Below are 24,406 nucleotides of genomic sequence, written 5' to 3'. Positions count from 1 at the left end.
GAAATTAGTACTAGGTGTAAAAACTAGGGAAATCTAAATGAGGTCTGTATTTGAGTTAATAGTATTGAACAATGTCAGATTCCTGGTTTGGATCATTGTGGATCATTCGGCAAAGCTGGGTGAAGAAAACACGGGAACTGTCCGTACTATTTGTGCAACTTCTTTTGAGTCTTAAATGATTTCAAATGAAAAAGTTATAAATTGTAAAAAAAAAAAAAAAAACCAAAACAACAGTCTAGAAAGAACATTGCTTTCCCTAAAATATCTGGTATGTAACTTTTCTGATGGTAATAATTCTATTGCAGAATACACCTCCCATTTTACTTTGGCTACCAGGAAGCTCAGAGTCAAATTTTAGATTCTCTCTAGAAATACCAAGGCCCTTTTGACCTGTGAATGTATGTTCTTTCTCCAGATGTTGACTTTCTACTTGTCAGCTAAAGAAAAATGCACAACCTAAGAGTTGCCAGTTATGTTTTATTTGGGAACCTTACTGAGGACCATAGCCAGGGAGACAGACTCTCAAATAGCTCTGAGGAACTGCTCCAAAGAGGTAGGGGAGGATATATAGGAGGTTTTGCTGAAAACAAACAAACAAATAAACAGACAAACCATGGAGCTGAACATCAAAAGATAACTGCTAATCACAAAACACAGATATCTCAAGTTAATGATTTTAGTGCTTTTCTACGTAAGGGAAGATGCAAAAGTCTGGGCTCATTGAAATTATTCCTTAGATAAGTATCTTAAGTATCCTCTTTTTCTGCATCCTGAATCCCCTCAGGGTGCATTGTGGGTGAGGGATGCACTGGCTGTTGGCTTGATGGCTACAACGTTTTTTTCTTTTTACTGGAATGGCAGGCGACATTCTTTGTCCTCACACTCTTACTTCTATTTCCCTACTCTTGACTTTTCAGCCTTATTTTTTCTTTTACCATTATTTTATGGTACTTATTTCTTGAGAGTGACTTTAAATACTTTATGAAAAGAAATAGTGTATAAATACAGAAACAGTAAGACAGTTGTCACAGCTACCTTATGAGATGTTCATGCGCTTTTTTGTTTAATTATCTAAGATTTCTGTTTTACCATTAAGTTAAAGCACTTACCTGGTATCAATCCCCCACCACATAGGATTTTGCCCAGAGAGTCACGGGCAGGTTTCCAAAGTGTTGAGAGCTCCAGCTTTGGCTGGGACGCACCCGGCAGAGGGATGTCCAGCTGGTGAGCAGCTCGGGCTGACCCTTCAGGTGGCATCTCCCCGAGCAGGGCCAGCCTCCTCTGATCATCCCTCTGTGTGCAGTCCCACCAGCACAGATGCCTTTAGATGCTGGAAGTTTGAGGTCCTTGGGACAGCCCCAATTCAAATGCAAATACTCCTCTGAGGAGGGACCAGTGGTTTCAGCGCTGCAGCCTAGAAAGGAGCACTCTGGAAGTGCAGTTTAGGAAAGTGCCTTTTGTGGACAATGTGAGCCACACACTGCTCCATGGATCAGCTTGTTATTAGAATTCATTCCACTGTGGATTCGCTCAGAGCTCTCAACAGACCCGATGCACAACAAATATAGAGCATCCCATTCCCCTGGAGAGGAAAGTGGGACCTGACAGCCTCTGGGCAGAGGCCACACCACGCACCGCACCGCCCCACAAGTTAAAAGATAAAGAGAGGATTCTAAAGGCAGAAAGAGAAAAACAAAGAGTTCCTTACAAGGGAACCCCCATAAGGCTGTCAGTTGATTTCTCTACAGAAACGTTCAGGCCAGAAGGAATGACAAGATATATTCAGAGTCCTCAAGGGGAAAAATCTGCAACCTAGGATACTCTTCCCAGCGATATTATCATTTAGAATAGAAAGAGAGAGAAAGAATTTCTCAGGCAAGCAAAAGCTAAAAGAATACAGCAATACTAAACCTATCCTAAAGGAAATATTGAAAGGTCTTCTCTAAATAGAAAAGAAGTAAGAATCTATAGGAAAGAGAAAATCACAGTTGGAAAGTAAATCATTTAAATAAGCCAGTACACAGATTTTTTAAAAATTTTCTGTTAAAGCGATCATAACCACAATGAACAGCAAAAGAATGAAAATGAAGATGTAAAATCATAAAATCATCAAAATCATAAAATATGGAGGAGAGTAAAGAAATATAGATTTTTTTTTCTAGAATGTGTTTGAGTCTATATGACTACCAGTCTAAAGCAATTAGATATAGGAAGATGAGTTAACATACTTGAAAAACAGGATAACCACAAATCAAAAATATACAATAGAGTCACAAAAACCAAAAAGAAAAGAACATGAGCATAATACAAAGAAAATCATCAAACCAGAAAAGGAAAAAGAAAAACAAAGGGACAAAGAAGAAATTTAAAATCAATGGGAAAACAAGGTTAAAATTGGCAATAAATACATATCTATGAATAATTACCTTAAATGTCAATGGATTAAATGCTCCAAACAAAAGACACAGAGTCGGGCTTCCCTGGTGGCGCAGTGGTTGAGAATCTGCCTGCTAATGCAGGGGACACGGGTTCGAGCCCTGGTCTGGGAGGATCCCACATGCCGCAGAGCAGCTGGGCCTCTGAGCCACAACTACTGAGCCTGCGCATCTGGAGCCTGTGCTCCGCAACAAGAGAGGCCGCGATAGTGAGAGGCCCGCGCACCGCGATGAAGAGTGGCCCCCGCTTGGCACAACTAGAGAAAGCCCTTGCACAGAAACAAAGACCCAACACAGCAAAAATAAATTAAAAAAAAAAATGACACAGTCTCGAAAAAAAAAAAGACACAGAGTGGCAGATTGGATTACAAAAAAAAAAAAAAAACACTACAGTATGCTGCCTACAAGAGACCCACCTTAGGGCAAAGGACACGCATAGATTGAAATGTTGATTAACATGTATTATGTGTCAGATGCTGTACTAGATTATAGAAATACAAAAATAAAGAAAATAGTGTCCCTACTCCTAAACCGATGATCTTTCATGTTCACAGGACACTTACTATGTACCTCGTCCTGTTTAAGCCTCACAGCAGCTCTAAGAGGTTGGTGATATTGTCATTCATTCCCACTTTACAGATTAGGACAGTCATCTGCTGAGAATGGTGGTAATACCTCTCAACTGCTATGGGAGAGGCATGGGTTAACACTGTAAAGAAGCTCTCGGAACCCGAGTCCTGGGAGATAGTGGACAGCACTTCTGTCAGGGTGTAATGGGTTCTGTTTATGTGGAAATTCTGAGAAAACCCAGAGAGAGCCGGTGAGTTGGGAGGAGAGCCATTGGCTGAAGAAGCCCCAGCCAGGGCCTGCCCTTCCCCTCAGCGCCCTGCTTCTCTTCCCTGCAGGTGTCTGCAGCAGCATCCCGGAGACAGCCTGCCCACAGCCAGCGTCATCCTCTGTTTCCACGATGAGGCCTGGTCCACCCTCCTGAGAACCGTGCATAGCATCCTGGACACAGCGCCCAGGGCCTACCTGAAGGAGATCATCCTGGTGGACGACCTCAGCCAGCAAGGTGCCCGCGGGCTTCCTCCAGGTTCCCTGGGGAGGGCCTGGACCCTGGGGGGTTCCCATGCACAGACTGGGGTTTGGAACCTGTGCAGGCAAGGTTCCCCCAAGCAGACCTGCAGATGGGATGCAGGCGCAGGTAACTCATTAGTGAAGAGCCCCAGGGGCACTGCTTCTCGGTGAATACCAAAGACGTATTCTGCTCGTTGAATCCTCAGATGCAGAACCCTCAGACACAAAGGACTGACTACGCTGTCCTTTTATATAAGGCACTTGAACATCTGCAGATTTTGGTATCTACGGGGGCGGGTCCTGGAACCAATCCCCTCACCCAGATACTGAGGAACGACTATACCTTGTTCTTTCCATCTCCACTAGTTTGCTTATCTGGGTGTACTCAGCATGCCCGTACACAGAGCATTTCTGATCTTGAATACAAAGCCTAACAAGCTTGTCTCATGCTGTCAACTCTATAGATTGTCATTCCTAAAAGAACGTTTAGACTTTTGGTCTCAATTTCCTACCTCCCACTTTCTCTTCGACCCACTGCATTTTGCCCAGTCACCGCTACCACTGCAGTGAGACCGCTTTGGCCAGGGCCACCAATGACCTACTGGCAGTCATATGAAATGGACCCTCTGTCTTTGACTTCCTTGACCACTGTGTCTTAGCTCAGGTACCCTAGAAGCAGAGCCTGAGATGGGGCCTCATGTGCATGTGATTTGGCGGGGGCGGTGCCCTCCGGGGAACACTGTAGGGAAAGCCGGAGAGGCAGAGGAAGGAGCTGAACTTAGATGTGGTGTCAGACGAAGTTCAGCCACAGCCTGATCCCAGGGGGAGCTCTGCAGTGTAAACTGCACCTCAGTATCTGTCTTGCCTTGAGGCAAGGGAGCGGGCTTGGTACCCCGGCAATGGCCGGTCGTTGACTCTGGCACCTGGCGTGAGGGGTATCATTCTGCATGACTCCCTGCCACTTGCAGGACAGGTGGTTCCAATACTCTAGGGCACATCTCCAGGGAAGGCTGCTGATTGCCGTTAGCAGCCAGCCCACAGCAGCTGGGCACATGCAAAGCAAACCAGATCAGTAAAAGGGATCTCAGGGCTTCTGAGTAGGGCACCAGCAGTATCTGCTTCAACCTCATTGCTGCATTTAGAGAATGTGAGCGGGTTCTCTCCTCTCTTAGTTTTACGAGACCATTTCTTCTGGTGTTTAGTGGAGAGAATCCTGACCCACCGAAACTAACGAAGCGTTTTACACCTTCACAACCACCACCATGTACGTGCTGCTCGGGACTCTTGTGCTCACCACAGCTCCCAAGATAGACCTGTTGACAGTGTTCCTAGTGAGGGTCATGGCAATCTCGCGGGCTGTGGCATCCGTGACCCCACTGTCCTGTTGCTTCCAGGACAGCTCAAGTCGGCTCTCAGCGAGTATGTGGCCCGGCTGGAGGGGGTGAAGCTGCTCAGGAGCAACAGGAGGCTGGGTGCCGCCAGGGCCCGGATGCTGGGCGCCGCCAGGGCCACCGGGGACGTGCTGGTCTTCATGGACGCCCACTGCGAGTGCCACCCGGGCTGGCTGGAGCCCCTCCTGGCCAGAATAGCTGGTGACAGGTAACTCACCCCCAGGGGCTGCAGAGCAGGAGGTGGGAGAAGGGGAAACCGTCCACAGCCTCAGCCGCTCAGAGAACACCCACCCATCACTGCCTGTGCTGACTGCCAGCTCTAGGGCCCAAGCCAAGGAAGTCAAGAGCCACAGTCCTAGAGCATTACAGCTGAGAAAGACCTTTGTGAGAAGCAGTTCAGCCTCCCATTTTATGAATGAGGAAGCTGAGGCCCAGAGAGGTGCAACAGCTATCTCAAGATCATACAGCACATTAGCGGCAGAGCTGAGCCTAGGTCCCTATTCCCCTGTGTCTCAGTTTTAGCCTGCGAGTTTTTTGTTTTTGTTTTTGTTTTGAGGTACGCCGGCCTCTCACTGCTGTGGCCTCTCCCGTTGCGGAGCACAGGCTCCGGACGTGCAGGCTCAGCGGCCATGTCTCACGGGCCCAATCGCCCCGCGGCATGTGGGATCTTCCCAGACCGGGGCACGAACCAGTGCCCCCTGCATCGACAGGCGGACTCTCAACCACTGCGCCACCAGGGAAGCCCTATCCTGAGAGGTTTTTAAAGAAAGGGGCAGGCATGCTTTTTAATGAAATAGGCCCCCGATTCCTTATGGAAAAATATATTTTCTAGGAGAGTACTGCTCCGTAGAAATAGAACATGAGTCACAGATATAATTTAAACATTTCTAGTAGTCTCATTACAAAAGAAAAAGAGACAGATGACATTAATTTTAACAAAATATTTTAGTAAACCCAATATGTCCAGAATATTATCATTTCAATATGCAATCTGCGATTTGTACATCTTTTTTTTCAAACTAAGTCTTCTAAATCCAGGGCATATTTTACACTTACACCACATCTCAGTTCGGACAGATGCTATTTTAGGTGCCCAGTAACCGCATGTGGCTGGTAGCTGCCCTATTGTGCAGCACGTGTCTGGATTATGTTTCTGTCCCCCAGCAAGTGGAGGGTGTGTATCCCTAATCTGATTCCACGATTCTTTCCAGGAGCAGGGTGGTGTCTCCAGTCCTAGACGTGATTGACTGGAAGACTTTCCAGTATTACCCCTCCAAGGACCTGCAGCGCGGGGTATTGGACTGGAAGCTGGATTTCCACTGGGAGCCTTTGCCGGAGCGAGAGAGGAAGGCCCTCCTGTCCCCCATCAGCCCCATCAGGTGAGGCTCCTTCACTCAGCCTGCCTTGCTTTTACTTCCTCAGGGTGGACTCAGCACCAGACTGCCTGGGCTAATCCCGGTTCTCCTAGTTTCCTAGCAAGTTACTTAATCAGTAAATTGGGGATAGTAACGGTACTTACCTTACAGGGTTGTTGTGAGGTTTGAATGAGCTAATATATGAAAAACATTCGGAAAGTGCCAGACACGCAGCTATAGGTGTTATTATTCTTACAATGTTATATGGATGGAGTCCAGCGAAGCTTCCAGATACTGGAGTGGAAAGTGGAAGCACCTTGTCTGGGGCCTCAATCCAGCTCTGTCTTACCAGGTAACACTGGAGTTTCCCTGTGCTTTCTTGGTAAAACGGAAGAAGTCGGCCGGGTGAATGCTAGGACACCATAAGTCTCAAAATATGTCCAACTTTATGGTTTGCTTCTCATGTGTTTGGTTTTTGGACAACTATTCTATTTAAGTCAATGTTCTAGATACCTTCTGCTTTATAACAAACCATCCAAACTTAAAGGCGTGAAACAGCTGTTTTATTAAGAGCATGGACTCTGGGTTGTGAATTCTGAAAGGGAGCATTGGCGTTGGCTGTCTCTGCTCCGTGGGGTCTGGGGCCTCCGCAGGACTATCCTTTACTAGACTAGACTGGCTGGAAATGACTCAACAGCTCCGGGCAGGAATCCCCTGGAGTTTGACGCTGGCCGTCGCTGGGACCCAGCGCGAGCTTCTTCCCCATTCTCTCCTCTAAGTCACTGAAGGCAGGTTAGTTGGGGTTTCCTACACCCCGACATTGGGTTCGGAGAGCAAGTACCCAAAAGGAGCCAGGCAAACCAAGCTGTATCCCCCGACCGATTAAAAAAATAATCTATTGAGGTGAAATTCATTTAACATAAAATGAACCATTTCAAAGTGAACAATTCAGTAGCATTCAGTACATTCACAATATTGGGCAACCACCACCTCCTTTTAGTTCCAAAACATTTCCATGATTCCAAAGGAAAATCCCTTCCTTAGTGTCTCCAGCTGTCCCCTTTCCCCAGCCTCTGGCAATGCCCAATCTACTGTCTGTCTCTATGGATTGATCAAATCTGGGTATTTCATATCAATGGAATCGTACAATAGTTAACCTTTATGTGTCTTCTCTCACTTACTGTGATGTCTTAGCGTATGTATCCCCTTTTATAACTAAGTCTCAGAAGTCACCTAAGGTCACTTCTTCCAAAGTCACAGGCCCACCCAGGTCCACAGGAAGGAGACATGGACCCACCTCTCAGGGGTGTCAATGTCAATGTCATGTTGTAAGAAAAGCCCGTGGGATAAGGAATCTGCCACAGCTGACCTGCCCAGTGCCAAGCAGTTCCCCAAGTTGTTTCCAAATGCCTAGTCCAGGGACACGAAGTGACGGCATTAGGCACAGACAGGACTTCCAAGGGACTGCCCGAGGGTGTGCCACTCTCACAGCTGACATGTGATAAACCATGAGCTTAGATACGCAAAAAATATTTCTTTTTATTTTCTACTAACCGGACTTAGGCAACTTCTGTCTTGACCCCTGCTTCCTAATGGCAGAAACCTTCCAGACAAATTAGACAAATTCAGTGATAGCTTAGTCATCTCATCTTTAAATCTGTCATCCATGCTTGTCCACCCTCCCGTCCCCCCGGGGTTGACTTTGAGTTCCAGGCTTCTGTCGGGGAGGTGGGTGGGGAGGGAGTGCCCCACCTCGGGCTTTAGCTGTCCTGCATCGGTGTTCACCACGATGCACTTTCACTGGTCGTGGCCTCTGATGCGGGGCTGGCACGCTGTCCCCAGTGGCCTGCACCTTCCACGTGGCATCTGCTGAAGTCCCACATCTTCTCCTGGCCCCCATAGCACAGCACACGCTGGTGTGCTGATGGGCTAGGGGTCTCCATGGAACTGCACCCACCACCTTCTGCCTGGATCCCCAGGGCCCCCGTGACCTTCTGCCTGGGTCCCCAGGGTACCACCTAGACCCGTCTCCTGGGACCGAAGGTGGTCAGGGGGTTCCTGAACTCCCAGGGCAGCCAGATGGGAGGTGGGCAACATGCCCCCTGCTCTCTGATTCCCAAACAACAAGCACGGGATCCTCTTCTTCCAGGAGTTAACCCCGAAGGTGTAAAGGTGGACACGAGGTCCTTCTCAGGGATCTACCTGCACCTTTGTCTCTTGGTCTCCCCACGGGCTCTCTCTTCTCTCCTCAGGGTGGAGGATCTTATCTAGTTGGACATAGAAAATACTGGCTCTGTGAGGGTGATCCCTCATCTTAGGCATAGGCGGTGGCTTTGTCACTCAAACTTTAAAGCTCAGAGTCTGGTGTCTTCGTTCTTGGCTGTTGGGCCATGTTGTAGTCAGCTCAGTGGTCATAAGAAAATACTGCATGTTGGGTGGCTTAACCCACATTAAATTTATTTTCTCACAGTCCTGGAGGGTAGAGGCCCAAGATCAAGTTTCTGGCCAATTTGGTTTTTGGTGAGACTTCTCTTCCTGACTTGCACACAGCCACCTCTCCCTGTGTCCCCACAGGACAGAGAGGGGGTCCTGGGGTCTCTTCCTCTTCTAAGGGCACTGAGTCTATCAGATCAAGGCTCCCCCCTTATGACCTCATGTATCCTTAATTACTTCCTCAGAGGCTCCATCTCCAAATACAATATACGCTGGGAGATAGGGCTTTGCCATGTGAATTTGGGAGGGACACATACATTCAGTCTGTAACAGGCCAATACCAACCTTGGGCCTTGTATACCCAATGGGGAAGTTTCATGGTATTAAGATGTAACTATGTGGGGTCGGGGTGCAGAGCCAGATAGATTTCACCTCCTTCCATCATAGGTATGAATCCTGAAAGGGCAGAGAGCTTTGAATGCTTTCTAACCTCTTTCCTGGTCCATCAGCCTCTTCTGAGCACCTGTTTTATGCCAGATACTCTAAGGGCTGTGGACACAAAGAATTGAAAGAGAAGTTTCCAGACCTCTTCGATTTATGGTGTGGGGAGGGTAGTAGATTGGTGAGCAGTATGAGGGGTACCGGACAGAGGGGCCCACAGGGAGTTAAGAGAGGTGCTCGCTTGAGGGAACAATTTATTCTGCTCCAGCCGAAGCAAAGGGATTCTATTGAAGAGAACAGACTTCTCAGAGGACCTTTACCCAACCTGAGGCAAAGGCACTTTGACCCCAGGCATCAATCCTCTCTGGAACCTTCTAAGCCTCAGGGCCTCTCTGATGGCCAAGGTCACTGTAGGTCACCTTGACCTACCATCGGCCAAAGTCAGCACCAGAGAGCCCAGCCACCTTTGCCCTCAGCAGCCAGTCCTTCCCTGAGACCCGGCTGCTACCTGGGGCCCCACGGAGAACTCAGCCTCCCTATCCAGGGCCCAGATCCCTCCTCACACACATTCATACTTTTCTACCCATGTCTTCCCCACCCTGAATACTCTGACTTCATGGCTTCCCTCATCAGTCTGGTGAGAGAGCACGAAACGAGGAATTAGGACAAGGTTTGGTACAGACTCTATACAGATGCTAAGAAAATTCCAGAAAGGGTATCATCATTTGTATACTTGCAAATGATAGTATTAAGGAATATTTACTGAACATATATTATGTGCTTAGCTAATGCTGTAAACATAGTATACATATTAACTCAAACCTTACCATAATTCTGTAAAGCAGTTATTGTTACTAATTACTGTTATTAATCCCATTTACATGTGTGAAAAGTGAGGTATCTAGAGATTAAATTACAGATGAAACCCCCAGAGGTTGCCCAGTTCCATAAGGTTGTTAAGAGGTAGATCCAGGGTTAAAACCCTTATGGCCTGGGGCTTCCCTGGTGGCGCAGTGGTTGAGAGTCCACCTGCCGATGCAGGGGACACAGGTTCGTGCCCCGGTCCAGGAAGATCCCACATGCCGCGGAGTGGCTGGGCCCGTGAGCCATGGCCACTGAGCTTGCGCATCCGGAGCCTGTGCTCCGCAACGGGAGAGGCCACAACAGTGAGAGGCCTGCGTACTGCAAAAAAAACCCCAAAACCAAAAAAAACGCTTATGGCCAGTCCCCTGACACAACGCTCTTCACGGCTCTGATCTGCTGTGTTCTTTTGTTTTTTTTTAAAATTTATTTACTTGTTTATTTATTTTTGGTTGCGTTGGTCTTCATTGCTGTGTGTAGGCTTTCTCTAGTTGTGGCAAGCAGGGGCTACTCTTTGTTGTGGTGCGTGGGCTTCTCATTGTGGTGGCTTCTCTTGTTGCGGAGCACAGGCTCTAGGCACACCGGCTTCAGTAGTTGCAGTGCATGGGCTCAGTAGTTGTGGCTTACGGGCTCTAGAGCACAGGCTCAGTAGTTGTGGCACATGGGCTTAGTTGCTCCACAGCATGTGGGATCTTCCTGGACCAGGGCTCGAACCCGTGTCCCCTGCATTGGCAGGTGTATTCTTAACCACTATGCCACCAGGGAAGTCCCCTCTGCTGTGTTTTAAATACAAGTTTTAAATACAGTCTGTCATCCCCAGATACCCACGTCAGTTCAGGACATGGTTTACTGCCAGATGCATCATGAAAAAGCAGTTGATTTTCAGAGATCTTTGGATTTTGGCATGCACATGTGCTTTACATGACATTTCTTTTAATCCCCACAAAACCCTATTATGAAACACTATTACTGTACCCGATTAGAGGTAAGGAAATTGAGACCAGACAGGTTATCTGTATCATCCAAGATCTTACAAACTGTGAGTGGTAGAATTGGAAATTGTATCAAGTAATAACTACACTACTGGTTTTCAGTATTGTGGTATAACTTAGTATATTTAATAACGTAAAGGTCAGTAGTTTTGTTAATGTAAGACTATTTTCTTAGCAATTAAAAAAAACTCTGAGTCACTCACTCCTTGAGGCATACCCAGAGTTTGGCTGCATTAAAATTTGTTCTTTTATGGAGGTTCCTTAAAAAACGAAAAATAAAATTACCGTATGACCCAGCAATCCCACTACTGGGCTTATACCCAGAGAAAACCATAATTCAAAAAGACACATGCACCTCAATGTTCATTGCAGCTCTATTTACAATAGCCAGGTCATGAAAGCAACCTAAATGCCCATCAACAGACGAATGGATAAAGAAGATGTGGTATATATATACAGTGGAGTATTACTCAGCCATAAAAAGGAACGAAACTGGGTCATTTGTAGAGATCTGGATGGATCTAGAGACTGTCATACAGAGTGAAGTAAGTCAGAAAGAGAAAAACAAATGTCGTATATTAACGCATATATGTGGAACCTAGAGAAATGGTACAGATGAACCGGTTTGCAGGGCAGAAATGGAGACACAGATGTAGAGAACAAACGTATGGACACCAAGGGGGGAAAGTGGTGGGGAGGCAGGCGGTGGTGTGATGGATTAGGAGATTGGGATTGACATATAGACACTAATATGTATAAAATGGATAACTAATAAGAACCTGCTGTATAAAAAAAATTTTTTTAAAACCAAAAAAACCCCAAAAAACAACAACAATGAAAATTTGTTCTCTTTTGAATAAAGAGATCGCCTCCATCCTCCCCAGTTAAACCCTTCTGAGGGATGCTGTTGCCATCTTCATTCCCTCACTCGGGATTCCAGCTTTCTGTGTTTTTAATTCATGTGTATTTCCCCCAGAGCAGATGGGGACCTATCTACTTCCAGAGTCCCTGGGGGATTCATCTTAGAATTGGGGAGGGGGTGAATGGTCACGAAGCAAACAAGAGCGTGAGATCAGGGGTGAGGGAAGAAAGAGGACTGCCGGTTTCCTTGGTCCATGCCTGGTGCTGCCGGCCTTAGGGCATCTTATTTAACCAAGGTCTTCTTCCCAAAATCTCGCCAGAGGGGCCTCTCCCTGAAGGAGCAGTACCGGAGGATGGGGTATAAAAGGCCCAGGCAACCAGAACTCTCTCTCGCTTTTTTTTTTTTTTTGCGGTACGCGGGCCTTTCAGTGCTGTGGCCTCTCCTGTTGCGGAGCACAGGCTCCGGACGCGCAGGCTCAGAGGCCATGGCTCACGGGCACAGCCGCTCCGCGGCACGTGGGATCTTCCCAGACCGGGGCACAAACTCTTGTCCCCTGCATCGGCAAGCGGACTCTCAACTACCGCGCCACCAGGGAAGCCCATAGAGCTCTCTTTTCATGAAATACTGGATTTCTGACATGCTTGCTTGGCTCCAGTCTTGAGATCTGTCTGAGCCCTGAGTCCACTCTCTGGGCCACTGGAGCGACCCCTACCTGCCATCCCCCCACCGCTCACCAGATGCTCCAGGTTCTGAACCTTTCTACATAGTCTCACCTTCTCTCTCCAGGAGCCCTGTGCTGCCCGGCGGGGTCGTGGCCATGGACAGACATTACTTCCAAAACACTGGAGCGTATGACCCTCTCATGTCACTGAGGGGTGGCGAAAACCTCGAACTGTCTCTCAAGGTACTTCCTGGGCCAAGGGAGGCCCAGGTGGGTTCTTTGGAGCCCTGTGTCCGGTCACAGCTTGGAGGTCAGGGCTAAGGCTTCGGGCAAGTTACAGAGTCATTATACGTAGTGTGTCAAACCCTCATTTCTCCCCCTTTTTCATCTCTCTTGAGTTCACCCCAGCCTCCTTCTTGAACTCGCCTGTCAAACCTGCCCTTAGGAAAGGGCGAGTTTTCAGTCATCTCCACCTGAGTGCAAAGCTTCCCCTACGTTCTCCATTCCCGGCACCCTTAGCATCTTGACAGTTTTCACAGCACCCATTGGCCAAAGCAAATACCAAGCAGTTCTGTGCATTGAGTAGTTTGGTCCAAAGATCTTAGTAAGTATTTGTCCGAACAGCTTAGCACCCACTGGGCGCCAGACAGTTTCTCAAACCTTGGAATCAGATTGGACCTGCCACCCTCATTTCCTGTTCCATGTTGATTTTTAACCTGATGCAGCAACCACTGAAAACCCACCCCAACAAAGACATATATCGCTAAAAGGGCAGTGATCTAAGGTTGAAACAATGAATTGCCTTGAACTTGTACTTTTCAGAACACAGATGTCACCGTGTTTCTCCTGAACCATGAAAATATCCCACGTGGCCTTTGAGTTTGCTGCAGCACCCTGCGGTGCCTTGGCACCCAGTTTGGGAACCCCATCGGTTTGGGTTCTTGGTGTGTTTTGCTTCATGTACTGCCTATCTTAGGCATGTTTTCACTTTCCTCTTTATTCCCAAGGGGAATAAAAGGCTTCCTGTCAAATGAACTTCAGGCATTTGGGAGTAGGAGGGAGTGAGTGGAGAGTAGAGAAATTTCCAGAAGTAGAAAGATTCTGGTTGAGGAAAGCTTGCTTTGACCTCCACACAGATGGCTTCTGGTGCCTTTGCAGCAGGAGACTGCACAAGCTTTTAGAAATTCCCCGGCCACTAGGTATACCCTTTTCCCCGAGGAAGCAGCCTTGGGAGAATCCAGGCGCTAACTACGGCATGGCTGCATCCTCTAAGTGCTGAATCTGGTCACGTGTTTCAGTAGGGGTGGGGAACCACAGGTAGTGGGAAGGGGTGTGAGCCCCTCACACCACGAGTTCTGACCCAGGACAACCGCCCTCATTCTCCCCGCCTTGTCCCTCCCCAGCCCAGAACCCTCAGATCTGGAAACCCTGCTCCATCCTGAGAACAAGAACCATCGTTCTCTTCTGTGCTCATGATTTCTGGTGCATTTTGCCAGCCCCTCACTCCCCACGTTGCTGGCGAGGAGTACAGAGGTGTTGATCTTCTCCTTTCTCTGCAGACCTGGCTCTGTAGGGGCTCTGTCGAAATCCTTCCCTGCTCTCGGGTGGGGCACGTCTACCGAAATCAGGATGCCCACTCCCCTTTTGACTGGGAGGCCACCCTGCGGAACAAGGTTCGCATTGCTGAGACCTGGCTGGGTGCGTTCAAAGAAACCTTCTACAGGCACAGCCCGGAGGCCTTCTCCTTGAGCAAGGTAAGGGGAGAGACTGGCAGGGTCTTCTGTGCCCACCCAGGGCCACCAGGTGGAGGCTGTGCAGGACCACCTCCCCTCCCGCCTGGAAGGGCAGATAGAAGCTTCTGGCTAGTACTTCCATGAGTGGCCCCTGTCAAGTGGCTCCTCTACCTGGCGGGGTTGTCCTCTGTCTCTTCCAGCATCTCCCAGGGGCATCATGGCCTGGAACCCCCTGATGTCTGTAGGGGTTCTGTCATCACATCTAAGGGGTGTGATCCTTCATCCCGTGGCCGGAGGAGAGGCTGGGTGAGGAGTGAGCGCTGCAGTGGGTCTCCAAGGGCCCTCTCATCCCAGGCAAAGTGCTCAAGGCTGTGAAATTACCTAAGATGTGAAACAAATATAACATTGATTTACAGTGTTGTGTAAAATTACCGAAGACGTGAAACAAATATAAGTATTTTTTACTATAAAATATAAACATAAAGGACATCCCCAAAAAGGCACAGAAAAATAAACATTTTAAACATTTAATGAAATGTCTTGCAAACAGTGCATTTTCACCTGGTCCACTACCACTCAGCGCCGTTCTGATGGCGTGACATGTAAATGCTATTTAATGTGGGACGTGGTTCACAGTGATGCTTGCTGTCTCCCTCCTTCAGCTTGCTCCCAGACACCTCTGTGCTTCCCAGCACATGAACTGTGATGTAAAACCAGCTTTCTCCGTCCTGCCGCCTGTGTCTCTCTCCTCCCCAGGCTGGGAAGCCGGACTGCACTGAACGCCAGCAGCTGCAGAGGAGGCTGGGCTGTCGGACCTTCCACTGGTTTCTGGCCAACATCTATCCCGAGCTCTACCCATCCGAACGCAGGCCCAGGTTCTCTGGAAAGGCAAGTCATGATAAAAACAAAGTGCAGAGGGCTTCCCTGGTGGCGCAGTGGTTGAGAGCCCGCCTGCCGATGCAGGGGACACGGGTTTGTGCCCCGGTCCGGGAAGATCCCACATGCCGCAGAGTGGCTGGGCCCGTGAGCCATGGCCGCTGAGCCTGCACGTCTGGAGCCTGTGCTCCGCAATGGGAGAGGCCACAGCAGTGAGAGGCCTACGTACCGCAAAAAAAAAACAAAAACAAAGTGCAGAGAGAGAGGAAGAGAACGGGTTGGGTGGTCTCCCAGGATAGGAGCTGAAGTTCAGATGCTCTTCCATGACCCTGGCCACCCAGTCCCAGCTCAGCAGGGCCTCCTTGTGGGGGGTGGCTGGGCTGCCCCATAACCCATCCCAGGGCCCCTTCACCAGGACAGGTGCTGTCACCTCCTTCAGGAGGCCTGTCCTTAGGGTCACTGGCTTCAGCTTGACCTCGATCATTTTTATGATCTGAGCATGGAACCTTGAGCTACACTGCAGAGGGTGAAGGAGTGGCCGACAGAGGGCATCTTTACAGCAGAGGGCGGGATTCACTTCTGTGAACATTGCTTACAGCTCCACAACACCGGACTTGGCTTCTGTGCAGACTGCTTGGCAGAAGGGGACGTCCTGGGCTGTGCCATGATGCTAGCTCCTTGCAGTGACAGCCAGCAGCAGCAGGTGGGTGGTCAGTGTTCTCAGACCTGCAAGGGGTCTTTGCTGGGATGGCCCTCCCTTCCCTTTGGGGCATCTCCTTTCAGTGGTCCCATGTCCCTTGACTGTGCATGGTCCCCCACTCTGACGACCCATTCCCCAACCTGCCCCAGCCCCAAGCCCAAATGTGGACCCATCAGAGAATATGAGCATCTGAGCTCGAGGGACATGGCGAGGCTGTTTAGCCAATGTCTTCATCTGACAGATGAGGAAACCGAGGCTTGGAGAGTGGCTAGCCCAGGGGCTTCAAACTCAGGTGTGTCTCCAGGGTTTAAGTGGATAAAGGAAACAAACCCGGGGAGCTGGGCGGAGGCTGTTGTCACAGAGGAGCGCCTGCCCCAGCCTCAGTAAATGTCTTTCGTTTTGTATGAAACCAGATCCAGTATTACAAGATCATCCAAAAATTTAAAAGACACTGGAAATCCAGAGTTTATGGAAAGGATCCCCATTTTTTTCTTTTTCTTTTTTTTTTTATCGAAGTATAGTTGATTTACAATGTTGTGTTAGTTTCTGGTGTACAGCACAGTGATTCAGTTATACATATATAAATATATATATACTCTTTCTCAGATTCTTTTCCATTATACCTTATTACTGGATATTGAATATAGTTCCCTGTGCTATACAGTTGGACCTTGTTGATTATCTATTTTATATATAGTAGTTTGTATCTGCTGATCCCAAACTCGTAATTTATCCCTCCCCCCTTTTCCCCTTTGGTAATCATAAGTTTGTTTTCTATGTCTGAGTCTGTTTCTGTTCTGTGAATATCCTAAGTGAAGTAAGTCAGACAGAGAAAGACAAATATCCTAACATACCTCTTATATGTGGAATCTAAAAAAATGATACAAATGAACTTATTTATAAAATGGAAAAGCTCCCCATTTAAATTAAAAATCTATAATCAGAGGTCAAAGAAGACCTGTGTGCAGGCAAATTTCCACCAGGGCACCTTTCTGAAACATCTGGACCAGCTCAAGATCGTTAGCCAACTAGAACCAGAGATGGAGAAAGTGGGTCACCGAGCAGGCACTATAGGCACAGAAACACTGAGGAATCGAGGGGACCCTGGAAAATGTTACCCATTTGCAGCAGTGCCTCAAACCCATAGCTCGTGACTGTGTTCCTAAGACTCCAGGCTTCTGACGCCGAGTCCTGCCCAGAGTAGCTATGCTGTGTCTTTCGGGCATTTAATGGGGATCTATGGGGGCCAATACTTCTGGGCCAGAGGGGGAACTTTAGGGCATCACAGGAGCCTGGGGGGTGTGTGTGTGTGTGTGTGAAGTGGGGAGAGGGCTGGATCTGGGTAGACAAGGCTCCTGGCCTCTGGTGACCCTCTGCCTCACTTGTCAGAGGAGACCTTACACACAGATGGGGTCATCGGGTTTCAGAGCTGTGGCCTCATTCGGAACGTTTCCCACACACAGAGCAATGTGGTTTGTGAAACTCCTTCCACAGGGAGAAAGGCTTCCACTGCATGGTCAGGAGGAAGGCAGAGGGTACAAACGCCCCTGGGGATGGGAGGGAAAGAGCACACGAGCTCTCCTGGGGCGCACTGGAGACCAACTCCATGGATTTCCCGGGGCCTCACTCTGCAGCATGGCTGGACCCTTCGGTACCGAGGAAGGGCGGGGTTGCCCTGTGACAACAAAAGTTTATGGCCCAAAGGGCGACACTGAAAGTGACTGGCAGGCACTGACCACAGGGAGAGTCTCTCCTTGAGCCAGAGGTCCTGCTCGTGGGTACATATGGCCAGAAGGGACCTGAATCAGGTCTGAAATCCACACTGAGTCAGGGGAAGAATCTAGAGACAGAGGGTCCTTCCGGCACCATGTGGGCTCCTTGGATATCAGGAAGGTCTCCTTCTATGTTAGAGTATTTCTTCTCTTCAAATTTCCATCTCAGGAATAACTGCCCAGGTCGTGGGACGTCCCCATGATGCCGGATGGAGGTTAGTGTGTCTACTTCTTATCACAACTTGGATGACAACCTGGAAAGCCTAGCCCGCCCCCCAAACCTTTCTCTTTTCAGCCTGTGATGGGGCCTTTGCATAAGTTGTCCTACCCCAAAGGCCTGTATTAAAAAACCAACAACAAAGTGTAACTTCCTGGAGATATTGATCAAATGAGTCAGGTGAGGCCCCAAGAGCCTGGGGTGAAAGGCAGAACAAGTCTTGGAGGGTCCAGCCCTGCAGGCAGGACTGGCGAGGCTCTGGGACCCTAGGGGAAGGCCCTGAGCCTGGAGGACACCCGGGGAAGCAAGTTCTCAATATCCATTTGTCCCCTTTCAGTTTTGCCCTTTTACCAATGTTCTAGAACACCCCAATGGGCACTCACACCTGGCACAGGAGGACAGAGAGATAGCTCTGTGTTGGTGGAAATAGCTCACCTTCTAGCTGTGTGACATCAGGCAGGCCTCTTAACCTCTCTGAGTCTTGGTTTCCTCATCTGTAACTGGGGATAATGGTGCAAAAAGAATGTTAGCTTTTGGATTTATTTATTTATTTACATTCTTGGTGGGGAGGTGGGGATTAGCAAGGGCTTCTGTATCCAGAAAAATTGTGAACTTGCTAAGCTGAAAGCACCATATGCCATATAAAAAAGAAGAAACACCCTCTTTTATGCATAAGTAACTATGTTTATAACAAAGGGAAATCTCCAGGGGCCCCGAATCCAGAGGCAACTGAAATAGAGTCATAGGGCCATGGCCAAGCTCTCCTGCAGGGTGAAGGGGACAGTTTCTGTCAAACCTCAGGAACCCAGAGGCGTTGGTTCCAAGCAGGAGATAGTGACGAAAGCCCATCTTCAGCCCATGACAGATGAGGGGTTGGAAATGGGACACCCATACAAAGCCAACTTTGACCTTCACAGAGTAACCTATCTGTGAAAACCGGGACTAGAAAAGACTACCTATTGCCACCAGAAGATGACAAGGAAGCAGGTCTGTAGACAGGTCTTTGCGTTGGAGAAAATGACTCTTCCCTGAAAATTTTTAACCACAAGTTTGTGTCCGACGTGGGTTTAGGGTTCAAATTTATAGGAACTGTGTTGTCTGGGAATCCTCAGGTGGGACTGGCTACCTAACTTGTTGGGCTCAGTGCAAATGAAGATGGTGAGACCTATCACTCAACAATTATTAAGAATTCCTAGATAGTATCAGCATTAAACCAAATATATTACACCAAGAACATTAAACCCTTCTAAGCATGAGGCCCCTGCAGTTACACAGGTCACATGCCCATGAAGCCAACCCCGTCTCCCAGCCACAAAGTTAGCGTGAAAATTAGTTCAGGCTGCATTTAGCAGGAACAAACGGAAAATGGTTTTATCGGGATGTGTTTCCAACCTGGGCCCACGAGCTTCCCGCAGCTAAAGCCCCTCTGCAAAGGAATGCATGATCCAGTCCTACGGAACCCAGGAGGAAATGCAAACCATGAGCGAGAGTCAGCAGATACAAAAGACAGAAGGAAAATCACTTGCAGGGCCAGCACAGACGTCTCCAGAAAGAGATCCACTCGGGCCTCAGGAGTTTCCTCATCTGCCCTTCCAACTGTACCCTCACAAAACACACAGCATCCTTTATGGCCTCACCTATGATACAGTAAATGGAATAATGGAGGAACTTTCCAGAATGTATAAATATGAATGCAAAAGTAGATGGAATGTGGAGATTTCAGAGGCCAGGGCTAGTCCGGCATCATATCTGTGGACTTGACTATGAGACAGGGTCTTGCTGACCCCAGTAGAATCTGAAGGTTGCCCCCAGACCTCAGCCCTATTGCAATGAGCTCTCCTTCCTTTACCTCCAGCTTTGGAGAGGATCTCCTTCTAGCTGTGCTAACAGCCATTTCCCTCTGTCCCAGCACCTGGATCACATGGGCAGGAAGGAGATCCACTATGGCAGTCCCCACCACCTGTGCTTCGATGTCAGGCGAGAGCAGGTGATTCTGCAGAACTGCACCAAGGGAGGCCCTGACATCCATCGGCAGCACTGGGACTACCAGGAGGTAAGTAACCCAGCTAGGAAAGATTCAGCGGGGCGGCTGGCTGGTGCGTGTCTCAGGCTCTTCCAAGAGGTCAAGTATTACCATACAAGCCTGTGTCCCTGCTGTTGAACTGAGTGACTTGGCACTAAGGCCTCAGGGGGAGGTGAAGCCAACCTTGCAGCAAAGTTAACCACCAGCATCTTGAAATGTACTGATTTGCCAGGTTTCTGTATAGCTCTGGTCTTGATATGGTGGAGAGAGGAGACAGCCTCTTTTTAAACTTTATTAGCTTAGGTCACAAGTAGGACCATGGAGCGTGTTACAGAAGCAGTCAACCACGTTGGTGGTGTGGTTTTAGGGGCAATGGAAAGGCCTGCCTCCTGTTCCACAACCAGATAGATGAGGATGTAGATCGTTCTTTCTTCCTTTGCAAATTCCACTCTGAGCATTTCATCAGTTTAGTAAGGCTTTGATTCCCATGACTCCAGAGAGAAGCTTGAGATCCTTTCCAGAGGTTATGCATCAATAAAGAGGAAATAGGAGTGTAAGTATTAGGAAATAGGAGTGTAAGTATTTAGGGAGAGTGAGCCGTTTACAGGATTGGGATTGGAAGGTGACAGTATCAACAATAACTGTCCATACATAGTTTTTCCTTCACCTCAAATCCCTTCTGAAATGAGTTAGGGTACAAGTATACAAACAAACAGATTAATACACACATCTTTTAAACATGCCTTTCTTCAACTTTTGCTTGGGAATAACGGGGGCGGGGGGATTAAATAACTAAGCAGAACTCCATGCATCGGTACTCTTAAAGCAGGCTGTGAAAGAGGAAAATCGTATAGTGTAAAACTTAAGCTGAGCTCACGATAAACAGTTGAGAACAAAGCTCTTGGGGCTTTGGTGACAAGTGAACCTAGGCCTCAGGGGGCCCACACATGCTCAAAGAATTCTTAGAAACCAAGTTAAGGCCCTTTATGAATGATCATAAAGGATCATTCTAAGAAAGTCCTCTGGATAAGATAGATTTAGAAACAGCATTTAAAAATAATATGTAAAAGATTAGTGACTAAGATACACCCAGCATCTTTCAGGCATTAAAAAATAAAGCTTTATAAAGTATTCTCATTCAGCCATAAAAAGGAGCAAGATACTGTTCATAGCAGCAGTATTCACAATAGTCAATAGGTGGAAGCAACCCAAGGGTCCAGTGATTGATGAATGAATAAACAAAATGTGCTATATATATACAATGGACTATTTTCCCACCTTAAGAAAGAAGGAAACCCTGTCATTTGCTTCAACATGGATGAAGCTTGAGGACATTATGCTAAGTGAAATAAGCCAGTCACAAAAAGACAAATACTGTATGATTAAACTTATATGAAATATATAGAGAAGTCATATTCACACAAACAGAAAATAGAATGGTGGTTACCAGGCACGAGGGGAAGTGAGGAGAGGGAAGTTGTTGTTTAATGGGTATAGAGTTTGTTTTGAATGAAGAAAAAGTTCTTCATTCAAAAAAGGAGATCTGTTTCACAACAAAGTGAATATACTTAACATTACTAAATTTTACACTTAAAAATGGTTGAGGTAGAAAGTTTTATGTTACATATTTTTACCACTACAAAGAAAGAAAGAAAGGAAGAAATTGGGTACTATTTTGTGCTACAATATGGATGAAACTTGAAAATACCATGCAAAGTGAAAGAAGCCAGTCACAAAATGCCATATATTATATGATTCCATTTATATGAAATGTCAAGAAGAGACAAATCCATAAACACAGAAACTAGATTAATGATTTCCAGTGGCTGGAAGGAAGCAGGAATGGGAAGTGACTGCTAATGGATAGTACATTTCTTTTTACAGTGATGAAATTTTCTGCAATTAGATAGAGGTGATGGTTGCATATACTTTGTGAATATACTAAAATCTGTTGAGTTGTATTTAGGGCATGTGAATTATATCTCTAAATAAATAAATGGACATTATCAGCACTGTTGGTTAAGGTTGTTTAACTTTTCATAAAGAAATTGATTTTTTTCTTGAAAAGGGGATGGCTACATTCAGTATTAAGTTTGGTAGATTTTGGGCAGGAAGCAGCTATGGTCTTCCAAACATGGCTGACTCAGGCCTTCAGTGTATCCTTAAAGTCTTACTGTATACTGCAGCCTGGTGGCAGCAGTACTAAATTGCAGGATTAACAGAGGGCAGAGATTAAATTAAATCCTTTTGAAAGCAGAAATTTACAAGTACAGTGATAACAATGAATGTCAACAATACAGTATAATGATTGAACATGATCTTTACACTGGCATTTTACTAGCCAGAACTCTCCAAGAAATGGCATAATTACCCAACCACAATAATAATAATTGAATTAATGACCCCAAGGCTCTGTATGATATTTAAATTTTAGGGTTACCTAAATTATATTATATAGTAACCAAAATACTCCAATTCCTTACCAGGCCAGTTCATATCACCTTTATTATTCTCTTAATGATTAGCACAAATCTTAGAAATTTCCTTCTTTGCTGACTGATTGTGGGGGACCAACTCATTTTCTTTGTTTTTTTTTTCCTTTTCTTCTCTCTTTTCAGAATGGAATGATTGTTCACATTCTTTCTGGGAAATGCATAGAAGCTGTGATGCAGGAAAACAATAAAGATTTGTATTTACGTGAGTGTGATGGAAAAGCCAGCCAGCTGTGGCGATTTGACAATGTCAGCACCGTGGATGAACAATGAATGCTACCAACAGAAGGAAAAGAGAAATGTGACCATAGAGGTTCAACTCAAGGGAACAACAGGAGCATGTGCATATCATGAAGGAGACCCTTTGTATTTGTGCAGTGGTGATAGTAGAAACAAAAACTCCACAAATGAATATGGGAAGTCTTTCCTTCCCGTACCTTACTTCATTGACCACTGGCTGTTTTAGAAAAAGAAAAACATGGACCCGTTGTCTCAATGTCTTCATCACTGGTAGATGATCCTTACATGGTACATAAGATTCTTGGGGTTTTTTTTTCCATTGAGCAGTAAATAATTGCTTTTATCTCTGACTAAGGAAAAAGGCCTGGCAACACCTTCAGGATACACAATTCTGATTGATCAGTTTATCACAAATGGCCTTATCTTGGGTTGTCTGTGTCACCAGCCATGAAAATTAAAGCATGAAGAAAGTGCAAAGTCCTGACATCCAAAAACCATTGCAATAGGCTTATGAGGACAAATTTCATGTTCATTGGTTGAGGCATAGCTCAGAGGAAGGAAGGCAAGTAAGCTACTGAGAGAAAATAGGGTTGGAGAGAGCTTTGACCCAATTCTTCAGCTCAGCCTAGTAGCTGAAAAGAGTCAGTAGACCTGGAATAAGATGTTCTCATGTTAATGAGAATTTCCTCAGAACTTTCTATCTCCATTCACCCTGCCCTTGCTGTTCTCTATCTAGATTAACCACAATCGGATTCTCATGCAATATTCTTTTCTTTAATCATTGGTGTTGGGTCAGCTTAGATTGAACACTCCCACTAACAGAAGTGTGTACAGTTCAGAAACTCTCCTGATGCCCTGTTACAGGGTTTGCGCTGATTGGATCAGAATGAGCAACATTTGCAAAAAGGCAAACCTCCCTGGGAGGGAAATGCCAGCGTCTGAGCCAAAATTCTTATGAGAGGAACTAGAGGTGGGTGTTAATGTCCATGAAAGGGCTGACTCTGAGCCGGTAGGAAATGTCTGGGACCCTCAAATATGCCCACACCTGAACATTCAGTCATAGAAGAACACATCTCCATCAGGGCAGAGCCCATGCTAGCAAAAGCTGAATGGCCCTCTTGTTGTGACTTGGCCCACCCAGTTGGGTTGTAAGAGTTGCTGAGTGGGGGTGGTTCTGTGATTGAGAAGACATGGTGCTGGGTGGGGGACCCTGACACCCAAGGAGATGGGAATAACCCCCAAGCAAACCAGTAGGATGTGGGGGGACTGAGGGGGAAGGAGAAGTGGACGCTAGACAGGACCGGCACCCTTGAAGGGTGGCTGAGAGGGGGGAGGGGTTCCCACTCCTGGAGGGACCTCAGGGGCTCAGATCAGGGGCCCAGCATTTCCCCTGCCCAATCGGCCGGGGAAATCTGCTGGGCTCTCAGGCTGGGTCCTATGCCCTCAGAGGTCCCCTCTGGGCTGAGTTGGTCCTGGGGACATAGGAGCAAGGCCGGGAGAGAACAGGAGAGGCAGACGGGAGGGACCCTTCAGGACCAGAGGAGTAGGAAAGGAGCAGAGAGGGTTTGCCCCACCCACTCAGGCACAGGGAGCCTGCTGAGCTCCCAGGCCAGTCTCCCAACCTCCAAAGTCCCCTCTGGGTGCGTGGGTCCTGGGGGCATAGGAGGGAGGCTGGGGAGATCAGGAGAGGCAGGCGGGAGGAGCCCTCTGGGACCGGAGGAGTGGTAGAGGAGTGGAGGGCATTTGCCCTGCCCACTCAAGCCCAGGAAACCTGCTGGGTTCCCAGGTGAGGTCCCCCACCCTCTGAGACCAGAGGCAGGGGCACACCTGGGCCCTTCTGTTCTG

The 24,406-nt window shown here is 47.5% G+C and overlaps 1 protein-coding gene across 1 annotated transcript in view; it reads left to right on the top strand.

Moving 5' to 3' along the window:
* GALNT15 (polypeptide N-acetylgalactosaminyltransferase 15) overlaps positions 1–23,893 on the top strand; it is a 37,264-nt gene extending 13,371 nt beyond the window's left edge. Inside the window, exons 2-10 of the mRNA XM_079921249.1 lie at positions 3,341–3,507; positions 4,907–5,111; positions 6,115–6,282; positions 12,634–12,751; positions 14,068–14,262; positions 14,998–15,129; positions 15,716–15,820; positions 19,716–19,859; positions 22,448–23,893. Of these exons, the coding sequence (XP_079777375.1) occupies positions 3,341–3,507; positions 4,907–5,111; positions 6,115–6,282; positions 12,634–12,751; positions 14,068–14,262; positions 14,998–15,129; positions 15,716–15,820; positions 19,716–19,859; positions 22,448–22,594 (1,381 nt within the window). The 3' untranslated portion in view covers positions 22,595–23,893. The remainder of the gene's footprint in view (positions 1–3,340; positions 3,508–4,906; positions 5,112–6,114; positions 6,283–12,633; positions 12,752–14,067; positions 14,263–14,997; positions 15,130–15,715; positions 15,821–19,715; positions 19,860–22,447) is intronic.
* The last annotated feature ends 513 nt before the right edge of the window (positions 23,894–24,406 follow it).

Source organism: Stenella coeruleoalba (genome assembly GCF_951394435.1).
Source record: "Stenella coeruleoalba genome assembly, chromosome: 5".
NCBI classification, from domain to species: Eukaryota; Metazoa; Chordata; class Mammalia; order Artiodactyla; family Delphinidae; genus Stenella; species Stenella coeruleoalba.
Note: the sequence above shows the minus strand (reverse complement) of the source record. Positions and strands in the feature narration are given on the sequence as shown.